Source organism: Anser cygnoides, unplaced genomic scaffold (assembly GCF_040182565.1).
Source record: "Anser cygnoides isolate HZ-2024a breed goose unplaced genomic scaffold, Taihu_goose_T2T_genome scaffold_71_1, whole genome shotgun sequence".
Lineage (NCBI taxonomy): Eukaryota > Metazoa > Chordata > Aves > Anseriformes > Anatidae > Anser > Anser cygnoides.
In genome coordinates, this window is record NW_027103085.1 from 313,699 (window position 1) to 332,114 (window position 18,416).

Consider the following 18,416-nt stretch of genomic DNA (forward strand, 5'->3'; position numbering starts at 1 on the left):
CAAACTTGGAGGAGCTGTGGACTTGGATGAGGGTGGAAAGGCCTTGCAGAGAGATCTGGACAGATTGGAGAGCTGGGCGATCACCAACCACATGAAGTTTAACAAAAGCAAGTGCCGGGTCCTGCACCTGGGACAGGGCAACCCTGGCTATACGTACAGACTGGGCGATGAGACGCTGGAGAGCAGCCCCGCAGAGAGGGATCTGGGGGTTGTGGTTGACAGCAAGTTGAATATGAGCCAGCAGTGCGCCCTGGCAGCCAGGAGGGCCAACCGTATCCCGGGGTGCATCAAGCACGGCATCGCTAGTCGGTTGAGGGAAGTGATTGTCCCGCTCTACTCTGCGCTGGTGCGGCCTCACCTCGAGTACTGTGTGCAGTTTTGGGCACCACAGTACAAAAAGGACGTAAAACTGTTGGAGAGTGTCCAGAGGAGGGCGACAAAGATGGTGAAGGGCCTAGAGGGGAAGACATATGAGGAGCGGCTGAGGTCACTTGGCCTGTTCAGCCTGGAGAAGAGGAGGCTGAGGGGGGACCTCATCACAGTCTACAACTTCCTCGCGAGGGGGAGTGGAGAGGCAGGTGACCTATTCTCCATTATCACCAGCGACAGGACCTGCGGGAACGGTGTTAAGTTGAGGCAGGGGAAGTTTAGGCTAGACATCAGGAAGAGGTTCTTCACCGAGAGGGTGGTCGCACACTGGAATAGGCTCCCCAGTGAAGTAGTCACTGCACCAAGCCTGTCTGAATTTAAGAAGCAATTGGACTGTGCACTTAGTCACATGGTCTAAACTTTTGGGCAGACCTGTGCGGTGCCAGGAGTTGGACTTGATGATCCTTATGGGTCCCTTCCAACTCTGGATACTCTATGATTCTATGACTAACCACCCTACTTGTTTACTCAAATGTATATCAGACCGGGAAGGCACTTCCCTTACATACAGAGGGGGCTGACATTTTGTTACAGGTGCCATTTTATTGAAGGGAGCTACTATTTTGTTAAACATAACTCATGTGTTTTCATACTCCAGCGACTGGCTGATGGACATTTCTTGACACTGTCATACCCATATGTTCTCAGGTAGCCTTGCGACTGTCTGGTAGGACTAGTCACCCTTATCAGTGTACCTGGGAGCACACCAGTAAAGGAAGCCTACTGTCATTACGTACAGTGTGGCTGCCACTTTTGACAGCGTCATTCCCCATATGTTTTCATATTGCTCTGTGATTGGCTGACAGACATTTCTTGACACCATTATGCCCACATTTTCTCAGGGAGACCAGCCCAGTGACTCAGGGACCTGGGGTCTCTGCTTAGGCTGAGAGAGGCGGCTGCCACTTTCCTGTTTGCAGGTTCAACCAACAGTGAAGCTTAGCATGTATCCCAGAGACACACACACACAGAGGACACTAACACGGCTAGTCACACACAAACTGACACAGATGAGGCACTGTCTTCAACAGCACCTACATACAGGACTCACATAGAATGTAAACATAGACAGCCAAGTCCCCCTTCATCTGGTACAATAGGTCACTAGTGAAGGCACACACACAACGCAAGCACATGCACAGTCACAGATTCGTCAAGTACCGGCATGGCCCCTCTGTCCACCTGGTACCATTGCCTAGATCCCACCCACTTCACAGGTCCTCTGCTCACTGGTTGGTCCAGTTTGATGTTCACATGCAGCACTCACACGCTCGTCCCACAGGCACTCCACATTCACAAGTCCCCCACCAGCTAGTCCAGCAGGAAGTTGGCTAGTGTATACATATGCATACCAGGTTTGGGGAAAATACAGACACTTGGCACCCCTCCCCCAGCAGCCAGCACCAGGCATGCAGGCTGTGACCTGTTGTCCTGCTCCAGCCACAGTACTGAGCCTCTCACTAATGCTAGTCCCTCCCAGTATCTGTTTTTCAGGACAAAAAATGGTCCTGCGCTAGTGGCTGGAGGTTAAGTACTCCTGCCAATCCAGTAGCTGATTCTGAGACCCTATTCACTCTAGTAGCTGGGTTGCCTACACCCTCAGTCTGACTCCAGCAGCTGACACCCAGTCCATTCATGACGATCCCCCCAGTAGCTGGTACTCCAGCTTCAAGGTCTTTAGGACCCTCCCTAGATCCAGAGAGCTATGGCCCCTCCAACAACTGACACTAGGACCCTCATTCACTGCAGCCGATGACACCACAGGCCAGCGGCACCTATACCCCGGGTCTGACTCCAGCAGCTGGCACCAACCACACACACAGATCTCATGAGTAGCTGTCACTTAGTCCTTGCAGCACACATATCCATGGGATAGAGAATGAGAACATGCAAATGTAGTCCTGATACCAGTGTATAGTTAATTCTGTTTTGTGTGAAAGAGATAAAATATGTACTTTGAGGAAAAGGCAAGATGACCCAGGCCTTGGAGATGTCTAAAGGATGATTAACTGAGGCACTGCTAATCAGGAAGACCATTACATTGACATTCTTGAGGGAAACATCCTGAATTATGCCCTTGAATTCATCACCAATCAACCTAACTAGTTGGCTGAAAAACAAAGATTAAGAGTATTCTAATGTGAACTATCTGTGAACCATCCTCATTATAATAGTAAAAATCACACCCCTAGGCTGGGAGACCCCAGCCCAACAAGGGACCCTTCCTCTCTGAGGTTGCACAGAATGATTGTGTCATGGCAGCAGTATGCTAATTACATAACCAAGCAGAGGCTAGGGGATTGTACAAACATGTAAACGTATTGATAAGGGATTGTATAAAGAATGGCCTGGAAAATCCTTAGGTTTGATAGCTTTGTGGGAAACCACCTGGTACCCAGACTTGCTCAATTCTGAAATAAACAATATTTCAACCTAGGGTGTGGATTGGTTCACTGCACAATGGGTAACAAATTAGAACTTTTTATCAGACAACAGTCCTGAGCTGAAGAAAACAAGGAAACCTTGAAGAAAACAAGACCAGTAGCCTTGAGCTAGCAAAATCAAAGGAGATAAGGGATGAAAACAAGAAAGCAAGGAGGAAAACAGCTGCAGGAACATTCCAGACTGACCCATAGTAACCTTTTGCTCATTAAAGGTCATTATCATATTAAAAACACACCCATCGAAATGGAAATGTATAGAAATGTGAGATTTGATCCCCCCCCCTTCCTCTTTAACATGCATGCTCAATAGCAAATAAGCTAGATGAGCTAAAACAACCAATCAGAAGTAGCTAGAGAGAGAGTTTCACAAGTTAGCTGTGTATAAATAATGGTGCTTCAAGTCAGAGGTGTGCTTGCCAAGCACTTGATTCTGCAGAATTAATTACACTCATGTAGATTCTGACTGTGTGCTTATTGGCCAGGTACACCAGGCACAAACCTACAGATAACACAGAGAGATAGTTAAGAAAATGATTTAATCAGAAGATATAAAAAGATAGGACAGATGGCAGTCTTGAGGTGCAGGGCTCAGACAGACTGTCCCTGTTTTATGCTCAACTGGCCCCCTTTATTTCCTTTTCTATCTACCCCCCTCTTTGTTCCTCCCTGCTCCCCTTGCCCTGTAAATCCTTTCATGGATTTGTATAGGGTTTGTATCAAATCCTCTACCCCTCCTAGTCCAACTGATTCTATGATGTAAACAATCTGCCAGGCCTCTCCATATTTATATTTCAGCCATTGTCCTCCATACCAGAGAGGCTTTAACCACTTGGCTTGCTTGATTGAAGCATGTTTCACAGTCATGGAAAATCTGTACAATAGTGTCCATGGTCAGGTCCACCCCTTGATCACGAGCCCACCTGTATGTTGCATTTATTTAGGCACTGGAACAGGTTGCCCAGAGTGGTGGTAGAGTCACTGTCCCTGGGGGTGTTTAAGAAAAGGTTCGATCTGGTACTTTGGTACATTTTTTAGTTGGTAATATTGGTCGTTGGGGGACTGTTGGACTAGATGATCTTTGAAGTCTTTTCCAGCCTTGATGATTTTATGATCTCTTCCTCAATGGCCTGAGGTGGAAGCCACTGTGCAACAGGCAAGCTATGAAACGTGGTGGGACCACTCCCATGACTGGAGTGCTGCAATGATTGGCTATAGGCTCTTCAGAAGGGACAGGCAGCACAGAAGGGGTGGTGGTGTGGCTCTCTATATTAAAGAGTGTTTTGATGTTGTGGAACTTGAGGCTGGGAATGATAAGGTTGAGTCCCTATGGGTTAGGATCAGCAGGAAGGCCAACAAGGCAGGCATCCTGGTAGGGGTCTGTTATAGACCACCAGGATGAGGACACAGATGAGGAGTTCTAAAGGCAGCTGGCAGAAGTCGTGCAATCGCCAGCATTTGTTCTCTTGAGGGACTTCAACTTCCCAGATGTATCCTGGAAATACAGTACAGCTCAGAGGAAGCAGTCTAGGAGGTTTCTGGAGAGCGTGGAAGATAGCTTCCTGATGCAGCTGGTTAGTGACCTACCATGGGAGGTGCCCCTCTTGACCTTCTGTTCACAAACAGTGACGGACTGGTGGGAGATGTGGTGGCCGGGAGCTGTCTTGGGCAGAGTGACCACGAAATGGTAGAGTTCTCTATTCTTGGCGAAGTCAGGAGGGGGATCAGTAAAACTGCTGTCTTAGACTTCTGGAAGGCAGACTTTGAGCTATTCAGGACACTGGTTGGCAGAGTCCCTTGGGAGGCAGTTCTGAAGGGCGGAGGAGTCCGGGAAGGCTGGGCACTCTTCAAGAAGGAAATCTTAAAGGCTCAGGAGCAGTCTGTCCCCACGTGCCCAAAGACAAGCCGGCACGGAAGAAGACTGGCCTGGATGAACAGAGAGCTGTGGCTAGAGCTTAGGAAAAAGAAGAGGGTTTATGATCTTTGGAAAAGATCATAATGATTTATGATTTTTGGAAAAGAGGGCGGGCCACTCAGGAGGACTATAAGGATGTTGTAAGGCTGTTCAGGGACAAAATTAGAAAGGCCAAAGCTCATCTGGAGCTCAATCTGGCTACTGCTGTTAAAGATAACAAAAAATGTTTTTATAAATATATAAACACGAAAAGGAGGACTAAGGAGAATCTCCATCCTCTACTGGATGCGGGGGGAAACTTAGTGACAAGAGATGAGGAAAAGGCTGAGGTGCTTAATGCATTCTTTGCCTCAGTGTTTAGCAGCAAGACCAGTTGTTCTCTGGATACCCAGTACCCTGAGCTGGTGGAAGGGGATGGTGAGCAGAATGTGGCCCTTATAATCCATGAGGAAATGGTTGGCAACCTGCTACAGCACTTAGATGTACGCAAGTCAATGGGGCCGGATGGGATCCACCCGAGGCTAATGAGAGAACTGGCGGAAGAGCTGGCCAAACCGCTTTCCATCCTTTATCAGCAGTCCTGGCTATCAGGGAAGGTCCCAGTCAACTGGAGGCTAGCAAATGTGACGCCCATCTACAAGAAGGGCCCGAGGGTGGACCCAGGAAACTATAGGCCTGTCAGTCTGACTTCAGTGCCAGGGAAGCTCATGGAGCAGATTATCCTGAGTGTCATCACACGTCACTTGCAGGGCAAACAAGCGATCAGGCCCAGTCAGCATGGGTTTATGAAAGGCAGGTCCTGCTTGACAAACCTGATCTCCTTCTATGACAAAGTGATGCGCTTAGTGGACGAGGGAAAGGCTGTGGATGTGGTCTACCTTGACTTCAGTAAGGCTTTTGACACTGTTTCCCACAGCATTCTGAAGAAACTGGCTGCTCATGGCTTGGACTGGCATACGCTTTGTTGGGTTAAAAACTGGCTGGGTAGCCGGGCCCAAAGAGTCGTGGTGAATGGAGTTAAATCCACTTGGAGGCCGGTCACTAGTGGAGTCCCCCAGGGCTCAGTACTGGGGCCAGTCCTCTTTAATATCTTTATCAATGATCTGGATGAGGGGATTGAGTGCACCCTCAGTAAGTTTGCAGACGACACCAAGTTAGGTGCATGTGTTGATCTGCTCGAGGGTAGGAAGGCTCTGCAGGAGGATCTGGATAGGCTGGACCGATGGGCTGAGGCCAACTGTATGAAGTTCAACAAGGCCAAGTGCCGGGTCCTGCACCTGGGGCACAACAACCCCAAGCAGCGCTACAGGCTGAGAGATGAGTGGCTGGAAGGCTGCCTGGCCGAGAAGGACCTGGGAGTATTGGTTGATAGTCGGCTGAATATGAGCCAGCAGTGTGCTCAGGTGGCCAAGAAGGCCAACAGCATCCTGGCTTGTACCAGAAATAGTGTGGCCAGCAGGTCTAGGGAAGTGATTGTCCCCCTGTACTCGGCTCTGGTGAGGCCGCACCTCGAGTACTGTGTTCAGTTTTGGGCCCCTAACTACAGGAAGGACATGGAGGTGCTCGAGCGAGTCCAGAGAAGGGCAACGAAGCTGGTGAGGGGTCTGGAGAACAAGGCTTACGAGGAGCGGCTGAGGGAGCTGGGATTGTTCAGACTGGAGAAGAGGAGGCTCAGGGGGGACCTTATCACTCTCTGTAAGTACCTTAAAGATGGCTGTAGCGAGGTGGAGATTGGTCTATTCTCCCACGTTTCCGGTAATAGGAAGAGAGGGAATGGGCTAAAATTGCACCAGGGGAGGTTTAGGTTGGATATTAGGAAGAACTTCTTTACTGAAAGGGTTGTTAGGCATTGGAATGGGCTGCCCAGGGAAGTGGTTGAGTCACCATCCCTGGAGGTCTTTAAAAGACATTTGGATGTAGCACTTAGTGATACGGTTTAGTGGAGGACTTGTTAGTGTTAGGTCAGAGGTTGGACTAGGTGATCTTGGAGGTCTCTTCCAACCTAGACGATTCTGTGATTCTGTGATATGTTGTAGATGGGGCCCTTCCTTTGAACATCCAGCCCAGCACCAGCAATCGGGGTGCCAAGAGGAACTGTGCTTTAGTACCAACCACTTCCGAAGCAGATCAAACCCCTTTATATACTGCCAATATCTCTTTTTCAGTTGGAGTGTAGCAGGCCTCGGATCCTTTGTATCCACGACTCCAAAACTCCAGGGGTTGACCTTGAGTCTTTCCTGATGCTTTCTTGCAGGGGCTCCAGGTAGGGCCATTCTCCCTTGCTGAAGTATAAAGAACATTTTTTACATCTTCTCCTGCCCGAACTGTCACAAGGGCTATTGCATGGACTGTTTAATTTTTCCAAAGGCTTGTAGTTGCTTGGGACCCCACTTGAAATCGTTCTTACAGGTCACGTGGTAGAGAGGGGTAAGAATCAGACTGTAATTTGGAATATGCATTCTCCATAATCCCACAAGGCCTCAGGTGGATCTGGACTGGCAGCCATTGCTTGGGGACTTTCTGTGCATTGTTTAGCTGGTAGTGAGCAAGTACTTTGTGCATCACTTGTTTTGTGTATTTTTTTTCCTTTCCTGTCCTATTAAACTTTCTTTATCTCAACCGACAACTTTTACTTGTTTTTCCTTCTGATTCTCTTCTCCATTCCACCATGGACAGAGAGTGAGCAAGCAGCTGTGTGGTGCTTAGCTGACTGCCAGGTCAGGGCCACACAGCATGTGGCAAATGCCAATAGCATATTTCAGGTCCTTACAGATGTACACTTTCTTCCCTTGTGCTTCCCTCCAGCCTTCTGTCAGGGCTTTCATATCAGCTGCTTGAGTACTATGTTCAGGAGAACTGGGCTCTGCTATTAATACCTCATTCTCAGTCATGATGGCATACCCTGTTACTCTCCTTCCTTCCAGATCGTAAAATGAACCATCTACAAAGAGTCAAGTCTTGAGTTGTCAGCATATATCTGTAAGGTCTGCTCTTACCTTTTCTTGATTTTGGGTTACATGCAGTCATGATGTGGTTCCCCTTCATCCAGTAGCAGTAACAAGGTAGCCAGGTTCAAGGTGCCGCATCTTCTCAAAAGGATGTTTGCTGTCAGCAACAGCAATTTGCATTTCTGGAGCCTCTAAAAACTCAACACTCATGATGCACATTTAGTTAACATAGAATCATAGAATCACAGAATCATAGAATCATAGAATGGCCTGGATTAAAAAGGACCTTAAAGATCATCTAGTTTCAACCCCCTGGACATGGGCAGGGTTGCCAACCACTAGAGCAGGCTGCCCAGAGCCGCATCCAGCCTGGCCTTGAATGCCTCCAGGGATGGAGGCATCCACAACCTCTCTGGGCACCCTGTTCCAGTGCCTCACCACCCTCTGAGTGAAAAACTTTCTCCTAATATCTAACCTAAATCTCCCCTGTCTTAGTTTAAAACCATTCCCCCTTGTCCTATCACCATCAACACATGTAAACAGGCATTCCCCCTCCTGTTTATACGCTCCCTTCAAGTACTGGAAGGCGGCAATGAGGTCTCCGCGTAGCCTTCTCTTCTCCAAGCTAAACATGCCCAGTTCCCTCCTTCTTCATAGGAGAGGTTCTCCAGCCCTCTGATCATCTTAGTGGTTCTCCTCTGGACCCGTTCCAAGAGCTCCACATCCTTCTTGTGCTGGGGGCCCCAGGCCTGCACGCAGTATTCCAGGTGGGGTCTCCCAAGAGCAGGGTAGAGGGGGATAATCACCTCCCTCTCCCTGCTGGCCACCCCTTTGTTAATGCAGCCCAGGACACAGTTGGCCTTCCGGGCTGCAAGCGCGCGCTGCTGGCTCGTGTCCAGCTTCTCGTCCATCAGGACCCCCAAGTCCTTCTCCGCAGGGCTGCTCTCAAGTTCTTCTTCTCCCAGTCTATAGAAATACCTGGGATTGCCCCAGCCCAAGGTCAACGCCTTGCACTTGGCCTTGTTGAACCTCATTAGGTTCTCATGGGCCCACTTCTCCGGCCTGTCCAGGTCCCTCCGGACGGCATCCCTTCCCTCTGTTGTATCGACTGCACCGCTCAGCTTGGTGTCATCTGCAAACTTGCTCGATTCCGTCGTCTGTGTCATTGCTAAAGATGTTGAAGAGCACCGGTCCCGAGGCCGACCCCTGAGGGACACCGCTTGTGACCGGCCTCCACCCAGACATAGAGCCGTTGACCACAACCCTTTGGCTGCGACCAGCCAACCAATTCTTTATCCGCCCAGCAGTCCATCCTTCAAATCCATACCTCTCCAATTTAGAGAGAAGAATGTGGTGAGGGACCATATCAAAGGCTTTGCTCAGTCCAGGTGGCATATCCTATCCCAGGACTGGTTTCAGCCGTAAACAACAAACAGTTACGAAGAGAGGTGTAGCTCTGTAAATATTTTTGTTGCCTTGGGTGAATTGGTGTCTGGTCGCATTGAGTGGCCCGCGTGGTAGCTGGGAGATGGCCGACGGGGAGGACTGAGATGTTAAAGCTGCCTGTGGTTGCCTGCCCCCAGCCCCAGCCCCAGCCCCGTCCCCGTGTGCCATCCCGATGGCAGTAGCGCCTGGAACCTCAAACTAAAGCGAGCGTATTCTGATGTCGTTACCCTCCAAGCCTGTCAGAGAGGCAGAAGCGCTGTGGCCTACTCAGGCAGGAACCGCGCGTGTGGGGACGGCCACGTCCCTGCCGCCGTGTCGGGCCAGTTTGAGCTCCGCTCTCCCTGGGGCTGCTGCAGGGCACCGCGGACCACGCTTGGGCAGCCTTGGGGGGCACTGCCTATTTTTCCAGAAGCCTCCTCCCCAGCTGAGCACAAACCCAGTTGTGATGTGCCAGGGCTGAGCACAGGCTTTGTATTCCTCCCCGCCACCCCCTGCGCGGGAGGTGCAGCTTTCCCCCTTAGAAACACCAGCAGTTGAAGTGGGGCTCTCAGGGAAGGTTGTGGAGCAACTTCTGAAAAGGTAAGGCCTGCCCTGGCAAAAGCGGGGATCTGCCTGCGGGGAGCAGCGCCCAAAAGCCACCAGCGTGTTTGGGGTGGAGCTGATAGGGTCATAAATAATAGTTGGGGCTACGAGCGCGAGGTCCCGCATTTGGTCCGGGGCAATCCTAAGCACGAATCCAGGCTGGGCGGAGAATGGATGGAGAGCAGCTCTGAGGAGAAGGGCCTGGGGGCGTTGGTTGATGAGAAGCTCGTCAACCGGAGCCGGCAATGCAATGGACGCTTGCAGCCCGGAAAGCCACCCGTATCCTGGGCCGCATCAAAAGGAGGGCGGCCGGCAAGTCGAGGGAGGTGATTCTCCCTCTCTGCTGCTGTGCTCTTGTGAGGCCCCACCTAGAGTAAGTACTGTGTTCAGCTCTGGGGCCCCCAGCACAAGAAGGACGGGGACGTACTAGAACGCGTCCAGAGGAGGGCCACGAAGATGACCAGGGGGCTGGGGCACCTCTCCCAGGAAGGCAGGCTGAGGGAGTTGGGGTGGTTCAGCCTGGAGAGAGAAGAGAAGGCTCCGGGGAGACCTTGGAGGGGCCTTCCAGTACCCAAAGGGGGGGCCCTACAGGAAAGCTGGGGAGGGACTCTTTGTCAGGGAGAGGAGCGATAGGGCAAGGAGTAATGGTTTTAAACTCAAAGAGGGTAGACTTAGACTGGATAGTTGGAAGAGATTCTTTCCTGAGAGGGGGGTGAGGCACTGGAACGGGTTGCCAGGAGAAGTGGCGGATGCCCCGTCCCTGGAAGTGTTTAAGGCCAGGTTGGATGGGGCTTTGAGCAACGTGGTCTAGTGGAAGGTGTCCCTGCCCAGGGCGGGGGGGTTGGAATTAGGTGATCTTTAAGTAAGGTCCCTGCCAAGCCAAGCCATGCTATGATTCTATGATCGGAGCAACCGTTCTGTGGAGCTCGTTTCCCAGCCGTGCAGGGCCCGGCTTCCCTCCGCGGAGCCGCCCAGCCCGTTTTCGGGCGCCCACTTCCTCCCTCCCGGTCGGATCCCTCCGCGCCCCGAGGGCACGCGACCTCCCTGAGCGCCGATAAGCACCGGGTCGACGGGAGCGGAGCCGCCGAGAGGGCGGGGACAAGGGAAGAGGGCAGGCGAGGCAGCCAATCGAGGCGCGGGAGCGGTCGGCGGCGATCTGTCGGCCCAATGAGCGCCGCGGAGGGCCGGGCCGAGTGCGGGAAGGGAGGGGGCGTTGTACCGAGCGGGCGCCGTCATGGCCGACGGGATCGTTAGGGCGCAGGCCGCCTGGCCCGGCGGCGGCGCTGCCGCTGCAGCCGCTTTCGGAGAGGTCGCCTGCAAGGGCAAGGAGGTCCCCGCCAACGTTCTCCGTGAGGATGAGCGGTCGTGGGCGAGGAGGTAGCCGCGGCGTCGTCGTGCGAGTCTTCTCTTTCCTTCCTTCCCTCGGCCGCTCGCAGGCCCTCTGAAACGAGGGCCCGTCGCGGGTCCCGGGAGTGCGGCAGGGCGGGTGGTGGCCTTGCTGCGGGAGGGAGGGACGGACGGACGGTCGGTCGGTCGGTCGGTCGGTCGGGGTCTCTCCGGCTCGTGGCGCTCTCTACTGCAGCGCCTCTAAAACCCCGCGCTTCTTCGGTGCGCGTCCCGCCTGCCCCCGGGGTGCCACGGCGCGTACTGGGTCGCCGGCGCAGTCGGTCTCCTTGGGGGTTCGGACTGCCTGCGTATAGGCAGCGAGCATCGCAGTAGTGACCGTAATCAGTCATTTCTGCGTAGCAGAAACGCAGGTCTTGATGCGCCTCGTGACAGCGTTCTAGAGACGCCCCGGCTCGGCCGTGCTAGGCTTTGGTTATGGCACCACCCCCACCGCGCACGCGAGCGCACGCTCTCTCCAAAGTGGCTTGTGAAAGGGAAGAATTGCAGCTTTTCCTAGCTTTCTTAAACATCTAGAAGCCAGTCAATCCCGCAGGCTGCTGGTCCTCACTTGAGGCGGGGGGGGAACTTAGAACTGCTTTTGGAGTGTAGTTGGCTATAGCGAATGGTCTTGAATTTGCTTAGCTCGCTGTACCGAAGGCCTGTTTCACAGTTGAGCGATGTTATAGGGGGGAGAAGTGTGAGGAAGGCTTGTAATTCTCGATTGTCGCGCAGTGAAAGGCGATGGTGAGTAAGAAGTGCAAAGCATCTGTGGAATCGAGTCTTATCGGCGCTGTTTCAGTCGCATCTAAAATAAATAAAACTGCCGGAAGTCGCTAATCTGAAGTACTCGGCTGTCTCGTTGCCCCCGTCACCTTGCGTGCTGGATCCTGCTTCTGGTGCCGTATGCAGTTTCTGTCTGCTGGTGATTTGGGGAGTTCCCTCGCAATTAGTTGCGAGTCGATGGTTTCCTACAGATCGGTGGTATTCGTGTTTCGCAGGTGATACCTTGGCCTCGGTCTGGAGGTGTCTGACGTAGAGCCGGCCGTAACGGGCTAACTTGGAATGTTCTTTCCCCTGAGTACGTGGCGTTATCGAGGACGGAGAGTTTATACAGCCTCAGCCGGATTACTCCGGGTTCTTTGAAGATGCCTTCCTACCTCTGGCCGAGGCAATATTTGGACATAACTGAAGGACAGTTAGCAATTGTTTGCCGCTTGTGTGTTTTGCGTGTAGAAGGTAGAGAACTTTGCCTATTCAAAGATCGCTTAAGAAGAATCGCTGTTTTGTCGTGCGCGTTTGGGGTACCTGATAATCTGCTTCGGTAGGACGAGTTCGGTGGGGCATAGTGATTTGCTTAAGCTGTTGCCTTTCTCTGAAGCTGACTGCGTTGTAACTGTTTACTCTTCCTCCAGCGCCTTGCGTTCCGTGATAGTTCGCCTCAGGCTCCAGTGTTTTTTCCTAGTCCTTCCTGAGAAGGCAGTTGTCCGGTTATGTGAAGCAGAAGATTCTGGCGGACCCGTGAGTACTGTGGGAGCTTTCTTTTCGCTAGGCTGGCTGTACCTGTAACTAGTTTGTAACTTCCTAGACTCTTTCCCGTCCCCTCTTTTCCTCTGGATGTTGCGGAGGGGCGCACAGTAGGCTATTTTGGGTTTTCCGATGCTGTAGTCTTTTGCCTCTAGCTTGTAATGGAGTTGAGCTTTTTGACTAAGAGCGGCGATATAAAGCGATGCTGGTCTCCGGCTACGCGCTTGTAGTGCAAAAAGCAGTGTTGTTCCGAAGTACGGTCTGATGCCCGTTTTCACGGTTTCCAGACAGCGGCGGTGGTACTTTGACTATGCAGAAGAGGGCTTGGGGTTTGGGCAGGTCAGAGGCGAGGAAAGGGAAAGCTGGTTGAGCGGCGCTGGGTGTTTGTTTCGCTGTTAGCTATGCAAGTCAAGTTCCAAGGCTTTGTGAGGCCACGCAAAAGAAAAGGCACCGTGAAGCTTTTATTTTCCGCCAGAGCGGCTTACGTTGCCCGAAGCTATGACGGGGGCTTTAACCCCCGAGACAAATTTAGCTTCTGTGACTGTTTTGTAGTCTGTTCCTGTCTAGAGGGTAATTCAAAGAGCAGCGGTTGAATCGTGAAGGATTAGCTAACCGTGTTCTGTGGATGGTTCTCCGCTCGCGTTCGTTCTGTGCGTTGTGGCACGTTATGTTAGGTAACGTTATTTCCTTTTTCCAGCTTCTTGGGCGTGTAATGGTTGTTGGCAAGAAGTGTGCTGCTAACCTGGACCTGACCAATGGATTCCGGATGGCTGTGAATGCCCACCCTCGGGCCCTTCGGGCTGTCGTGTACATCTACGTATTCTGGGTGGCGGTCAGTTGGGCCGGCCTCCTGGCTAAGGTTTTTGCACCGCAGGCGTCACTGCACGCGTACGGGTCGCCGCCGAGTAGGTTTCATATGTTGCCCATCAATCTAGCCCCTGTTGATGTATGATTTTTTTTTTTTTCCTGGACGGCTGTCTATGGAGGGTAATAAAGAGCTTTGAGCAGCACTTGCACAATAAAGATGGAGCATGGGGATATGACCTCTGTCTTGTGTGTCTTGCCGATGGAAATAGTTCTGCAAGTTAAAAGAATGTTTCGGTCTGTTGACAGTGTCGTGTAGATGGTGGTTTGCCCAGTCATTTGAAACGCGAAGATAGAAGCGCTCGGCGGTCCTGTGGGTCTCCATCTCCCTAATACGATCTAGGATGTGCTGTGTGTTTGAGGCCTTGCTATCTTCCCCCTGCTCCCAAATAAAAGGGCGTGCTTTTATTGCGAAACAGCCGCATCGAGGACTGGCAGATGTAGAACCAGAGAAGAATAAGGTTGGAAGAAAGCTTCCAGGCATCGTCTGTTGTCTGCCCCTGTCCCGAGGAGGCAGAATAAACTCTGCCCGGTGTGATTTCTGACAGGTGCTTGTCAGCCTGTTCTTGACTACCGTAGGAGTTTTGCTACCGCTTTCTTTTCAGTCGTGGGTTTCGCAACTTCGAGAAGTAATTTCTCCCACAGACACTTTTCAAAGCGTAGAAGGCTCTGGGATGCTTGAGTCGGCTTCTGAACGTTCAAGACTCGGCTGCCGTTCCCTTTATTTTTTGTATGTATTTTTAGAATCTTTTTTTCTAAACGAAGTCTGTTGTTCAGGAACTAGAAGAAGGATTAGCTAAAGGCACCATAAGGCGTTTAAATGCGATCACCTCTCGTGCTTTGTTAGACCTCTGGCTTTGCTGTGCTCCTTGTTTAATTGCGGTTACGTTCAAGGCTTACTGGAGCGTGGGAGCGTTAAAATGCTATTAAATATTTTTAGTGTTTGAAACTTGCTAATGAAATGATTTTTGTGACTCCGTTCCTCACAAAGAAACTCGATTCCTTAGCAGGAGGAATGATCTTTGTTACTGGATCTGTTTGCGGGGTTAACGATTGCAGCTGTGAATGACTAAAGTCTTTCAAAGAAGCTGAATGATAAAAACCAAACCGAAACAAGAAACAGCCCTTGTTCTACTCGAAGTAATATAGAATTTGCCGTTTGCGGGGTCAGATGAAAATAGTTGTGGAAGTCAACTACTTGGGGGGGGGGGGGGGGAGGGGAGGGGAGGGGAAGGGAAGGGAAGGGAAGGGAGGGGTGGGTGGAGGTGGAGATGCTGTTGCCCTTTCAGGGAAAGCTTCTTAAATTGGCACTTGATCAACTGTTCTGTTTCTGTATTTGTCCTTGGTCTCTTTCATTGGTCTGTTTTGTTGACGTAGAAGAGCCGATGGAACTGCTCAAAGAAACCTGTGCAAATGGACCTTGAGTAAGTATTTACGTGTTCAACTGTTCCCCAGTCGGTCTAGCTAATGCTATCAGCGCTTGTAGTCTTTCACAAAAGGTGTTTAATTCCTGAGAAAGTAGAGGAGGAAGATGATTGGTAATCTCTTTGCTTAATAGGCACTGTTAGACAACCGTAGAAGGCGAAGAAATTTGCCCCCGAGGCACCAATTTGACCCTTCCTTTAGCCTGTACGCTTTCAAAGAGCATATCATAGAACCATAGAATGGCATGGGTTGAAAAGCACCTTAAAGATCATCTAGTTTCAACCCCCCTGCTCTGGGCAGCGTTGCCAACCACTAGAGCAGGCTGCCCAGAGCCGCGTCCAGCCTGGCCTTGAATGCCTCCAGGGATGGGGCATCCAGAACCTCTCTGGGCAACCCGTTCCAGTGCCTCACCACCCTCTGAGTGAAAAACTTTCTCCTAATATCTAAGCTAAATCTCCCCTGTCTTAGTTTAAAACCATTCCCCCTTGTCCTATCGCTATCAACACGTGTATTTTTACTCCTGTATATACAGATTCGTAGGGGTTGGAAGGGACCTCAAGAGATCATCGGGTCCAACCCCCCTGCCAGAGCAGGTTCCCTAGAGCAGGCTGCCCAGGTAGGCGTCCAGACGGGCCTTGAATATCTCCAGAGAAGGAGACTCCACAACCTCCCCGGGCAGCCTGTTCCAGCGCTCCATCACCCTCACCGTGAAGAAGTTCTTTCGCATGTTGGTGCGGAACTTCCTGTGCTCTAGTTTTTGGCCGTTGCCCCTTGTCCTATCCCCACAAACCACTGAAAAGAGGGTGGCCAAGTCCCACTGTCTCCCACACTTAAGATATTTGTAATCATTGATAAGATCCCCTCTCAGTCTTCTCTTCTCAAGGCTGAACAGACCCAGGTCTCTCAGTCTTTGCTCATAGGGGAGATGCTCCAGGCCCCGTATCATCTTTGTTGCCCTCCGCTGGACTCTTTCCAGGAGATCCCTGTCTCTTTTTGTACTGGGGAGCCCAGAACTGGACACAGTACTCCCAGGCGAGGCCTGCCCAGGGCAGAGTAGAGGGGGAGGATCACCTCCCTTGACCTGCTGGCCACGCTCCTTTTAACGCATGCCAGGATCCCATTGGCCTTCTTGGCCACCAGGGCACACTGCTGGCTCATGGTCAACCTGTCGTCCACCAGGACCCCCAGGTCCTTCTCCGCAGCGCTCCTCTCCAGCAGGTCATCCCCCAGCCTGTACTGATACACGCGGTTGTTCCTTCCCAGGTGCAGGACTCTACGCTTGCTCTTGTTAAACTTCATTTGGCTTCTTCCTGCCCAGCTCTCCAGCCCGCCCAGGTCTCGCTGAATGGCAGCACAGCCTTCTGGCGTGTCGGCCACTCCTCCCAGCTTTGTATCATCGGCGTACTTGCTGAGGGTGGACACTATTCCCTCGTCAAGGTCGGCGATGAAGATGTTGAACAAGACCGGACCCAGCACCGACCCCTGGGGAACACCGCTAGTCACAGGGCTGCAGCCGGACTCTGCGCCGCCGATCACCACCCTCTGAGCTCGGCCGGTCAGCCAGGTCTCAACCCACCTTACCGTCCACTCGTCTATCCCACGCTTTCTCAGCTTTGCTAGCAGGACGTCGTGGGAGACAGTATCGGAAGCCTTGCTAAAGTCAAGGTAGATGACATCCACTGCTCTCCCTCCATCAACGCAGCTGGTGATGCCATCATAGAAGGCAACGAGGTCGGTCGAGCACGATTTCCCCTTGGTGAATCCATGCTGACTACTCCTCATAACCTCCTTCTCTTCCAATGGCTTGGAGATGGCATCCAGAACAAGCTGTTCCAACACCTTTCCAGCTGTTCCAACACCTTTCCAGGGACGGAGGTGAGACTGACCTTTCCAAGAGCTCCACATCCTTCTTGTGCTGGGGGCCCCAGGCCTGCACGCAGTATTCCAGGTGGGGTCTCCCAAGAGCAGGGTAGAGGGGGATAATCACCTCCCTCTCCCTGCTGGCCACCCCTTTGTTAATGCAGCCCAGGACACAGTTGGCCTTCCGGGCTGCAAGCGCGCGCTGCTGGCTCGTGTCCAGCTTCTCGTCCATCAGGACCCCCAAGTCCTTCTCCGCAGGGCTGCTCTCAAGTTCTTCTTCTCCCAGTCTATAGAAATACCTGGGATTGCCCCAGCCCAAGGTCAACGCCTTGCACTTGGCCTTGTTGAACCTCATTAGGTTCTCATGGGCCCACTTCTCCGGCCTGTCCAGGTCCCTCCGGACGGCATCCCTTCCCTCTGTTGTATCGACTGCACCGCTCAGCTTGGTGTCATCTGCAAACTTGCTCGATTCCGTCGTCTGTGTCATTGCTAAAGATGTTGAAGAGCACCGGTCCCGAGGCCGACCCCTGAGGGACACCGCTTGTGACCGGCCTCCACCCAGACATAGAGCCGTTGACCACAACCCTTTGGCTGCGACCAGCCAACCAATTCTTTATCCGCCCAGCAGTCCATCCTTCAAATCCATACCTCTCCAATTTAGAGAGAAGAATGTGGTGAGGGACCATATCAAAGGCTTTGCTCAAGTCCAGGTAGATGATATCCATCGCCCTTCCTTTGTCCACCGATGCTGTCACTCCATCGTAGAAGGCCACCGGATTGGTTAGGCAAGATCTGCCTTTGGTGAAGCCGTGCTGGCTGTCTCAGATCACCTCTTTATCTCGTACGTGCCTTAACCTGTCTTCCAGGAGGATCTGCTCCATGATCTCCCCAGGCACAGAGGTGAGGCTCACCAGCGTGTAGTTCCCCGGGTCTTCCTTTCTCCTTTTCTTAAAAATGGGAGTAATGTTTCCCTTTTTCCAGTCACCAGGGACTTCACCCAACAGCCATGATTTTTCAAATATGATGAGGAGCGGCTCGGCAACCACATCAGCCATCTCTCTCAGCACCCTGTATACCATCTGGCCCCATGGACTTGTACACATCCAATTTCATTAGGCAGTCCAGGACTTGTTCCACTGTCACAGTGGGATGGAATCCGCTCCTCTCACCCTCTCCTCGAATTTCAGGGTTCTGACAGAGATAGGAAACTTGACCACCAGTGTAGAATGAGGCAAAGCACTTATTGAGTACCTCAGCTTTTTCCATGTCTGAGGAAGACAGTTCTCCCTTCTCGTTTATCAGAGGAGGAACACTCTCCTTGGCCTGTCTCCTCCTGCCTATGTATCTGTAGAACCCCTTCTGCTGTAGAACCCCTTCTTGTTATTCTTCACATCCCTTGCCAAGTTCAGCTCCATCTGTGCCTTGGCTTTCCTGATCCCGTCTCTACACATCCGGACGACACCCCTGTATTCCTCCCAGGCTACACAACCCTGCTTCCACTTCCTGTACATTTCCCTCTTTTCCCTCAGTTTAAGCTGCAGGTCCTTGCTCAGCCATGCTGGTAACCTGCCTTTTCTGCTTGATTTCTTCTGCTTG

The 18,416-nt window shown here is 51.9% G+C and overlaps 2 protein-coding genes across 12 annotated transcripts in view; one reads left to right on the forward strand and one right to left on the reverse strand.

The window, feature by feature from the left end:
- Positions 1-18,416, forward strand: part of LOC136789573 (adenosine 5'-monophosphoramidase HINT1-like) — a 77,148-nt gene that overhangs the window by 43,691 nt on the left and 15,041 nt on the right. For 3 of the 8 annotated variants that reach the window (XM_066989620.1, XM_066989621.1, XM_066989619.1), the window contains exons 1-3: positions 8,444-11,138; positions 12,560-12,665; positions 14,913-14,959. In XM_066989620.1, coding sequence (XP_066845721.1) covers positions 10,996-11,138; positions 12,560-12,665; positions 14,913-14,959 — 296 coding nt within the window. In that variant the 5' untranslated portion in view covers positions 8,444-10,995. The other 5 variants (XM_066989618.1, XM_066989616.1, XM_066989615.1 and 2 more) reach the window with 5 other exon arrangements.
- LOC136789574 (uncharacterized) overlaps positions 1-18,416 on the reverse strand; it is a 266,555-nt gene that overhangs the window by 17,423 nt on the left and 230,716 nt on the right. The window lies entirely within an intron of this gene.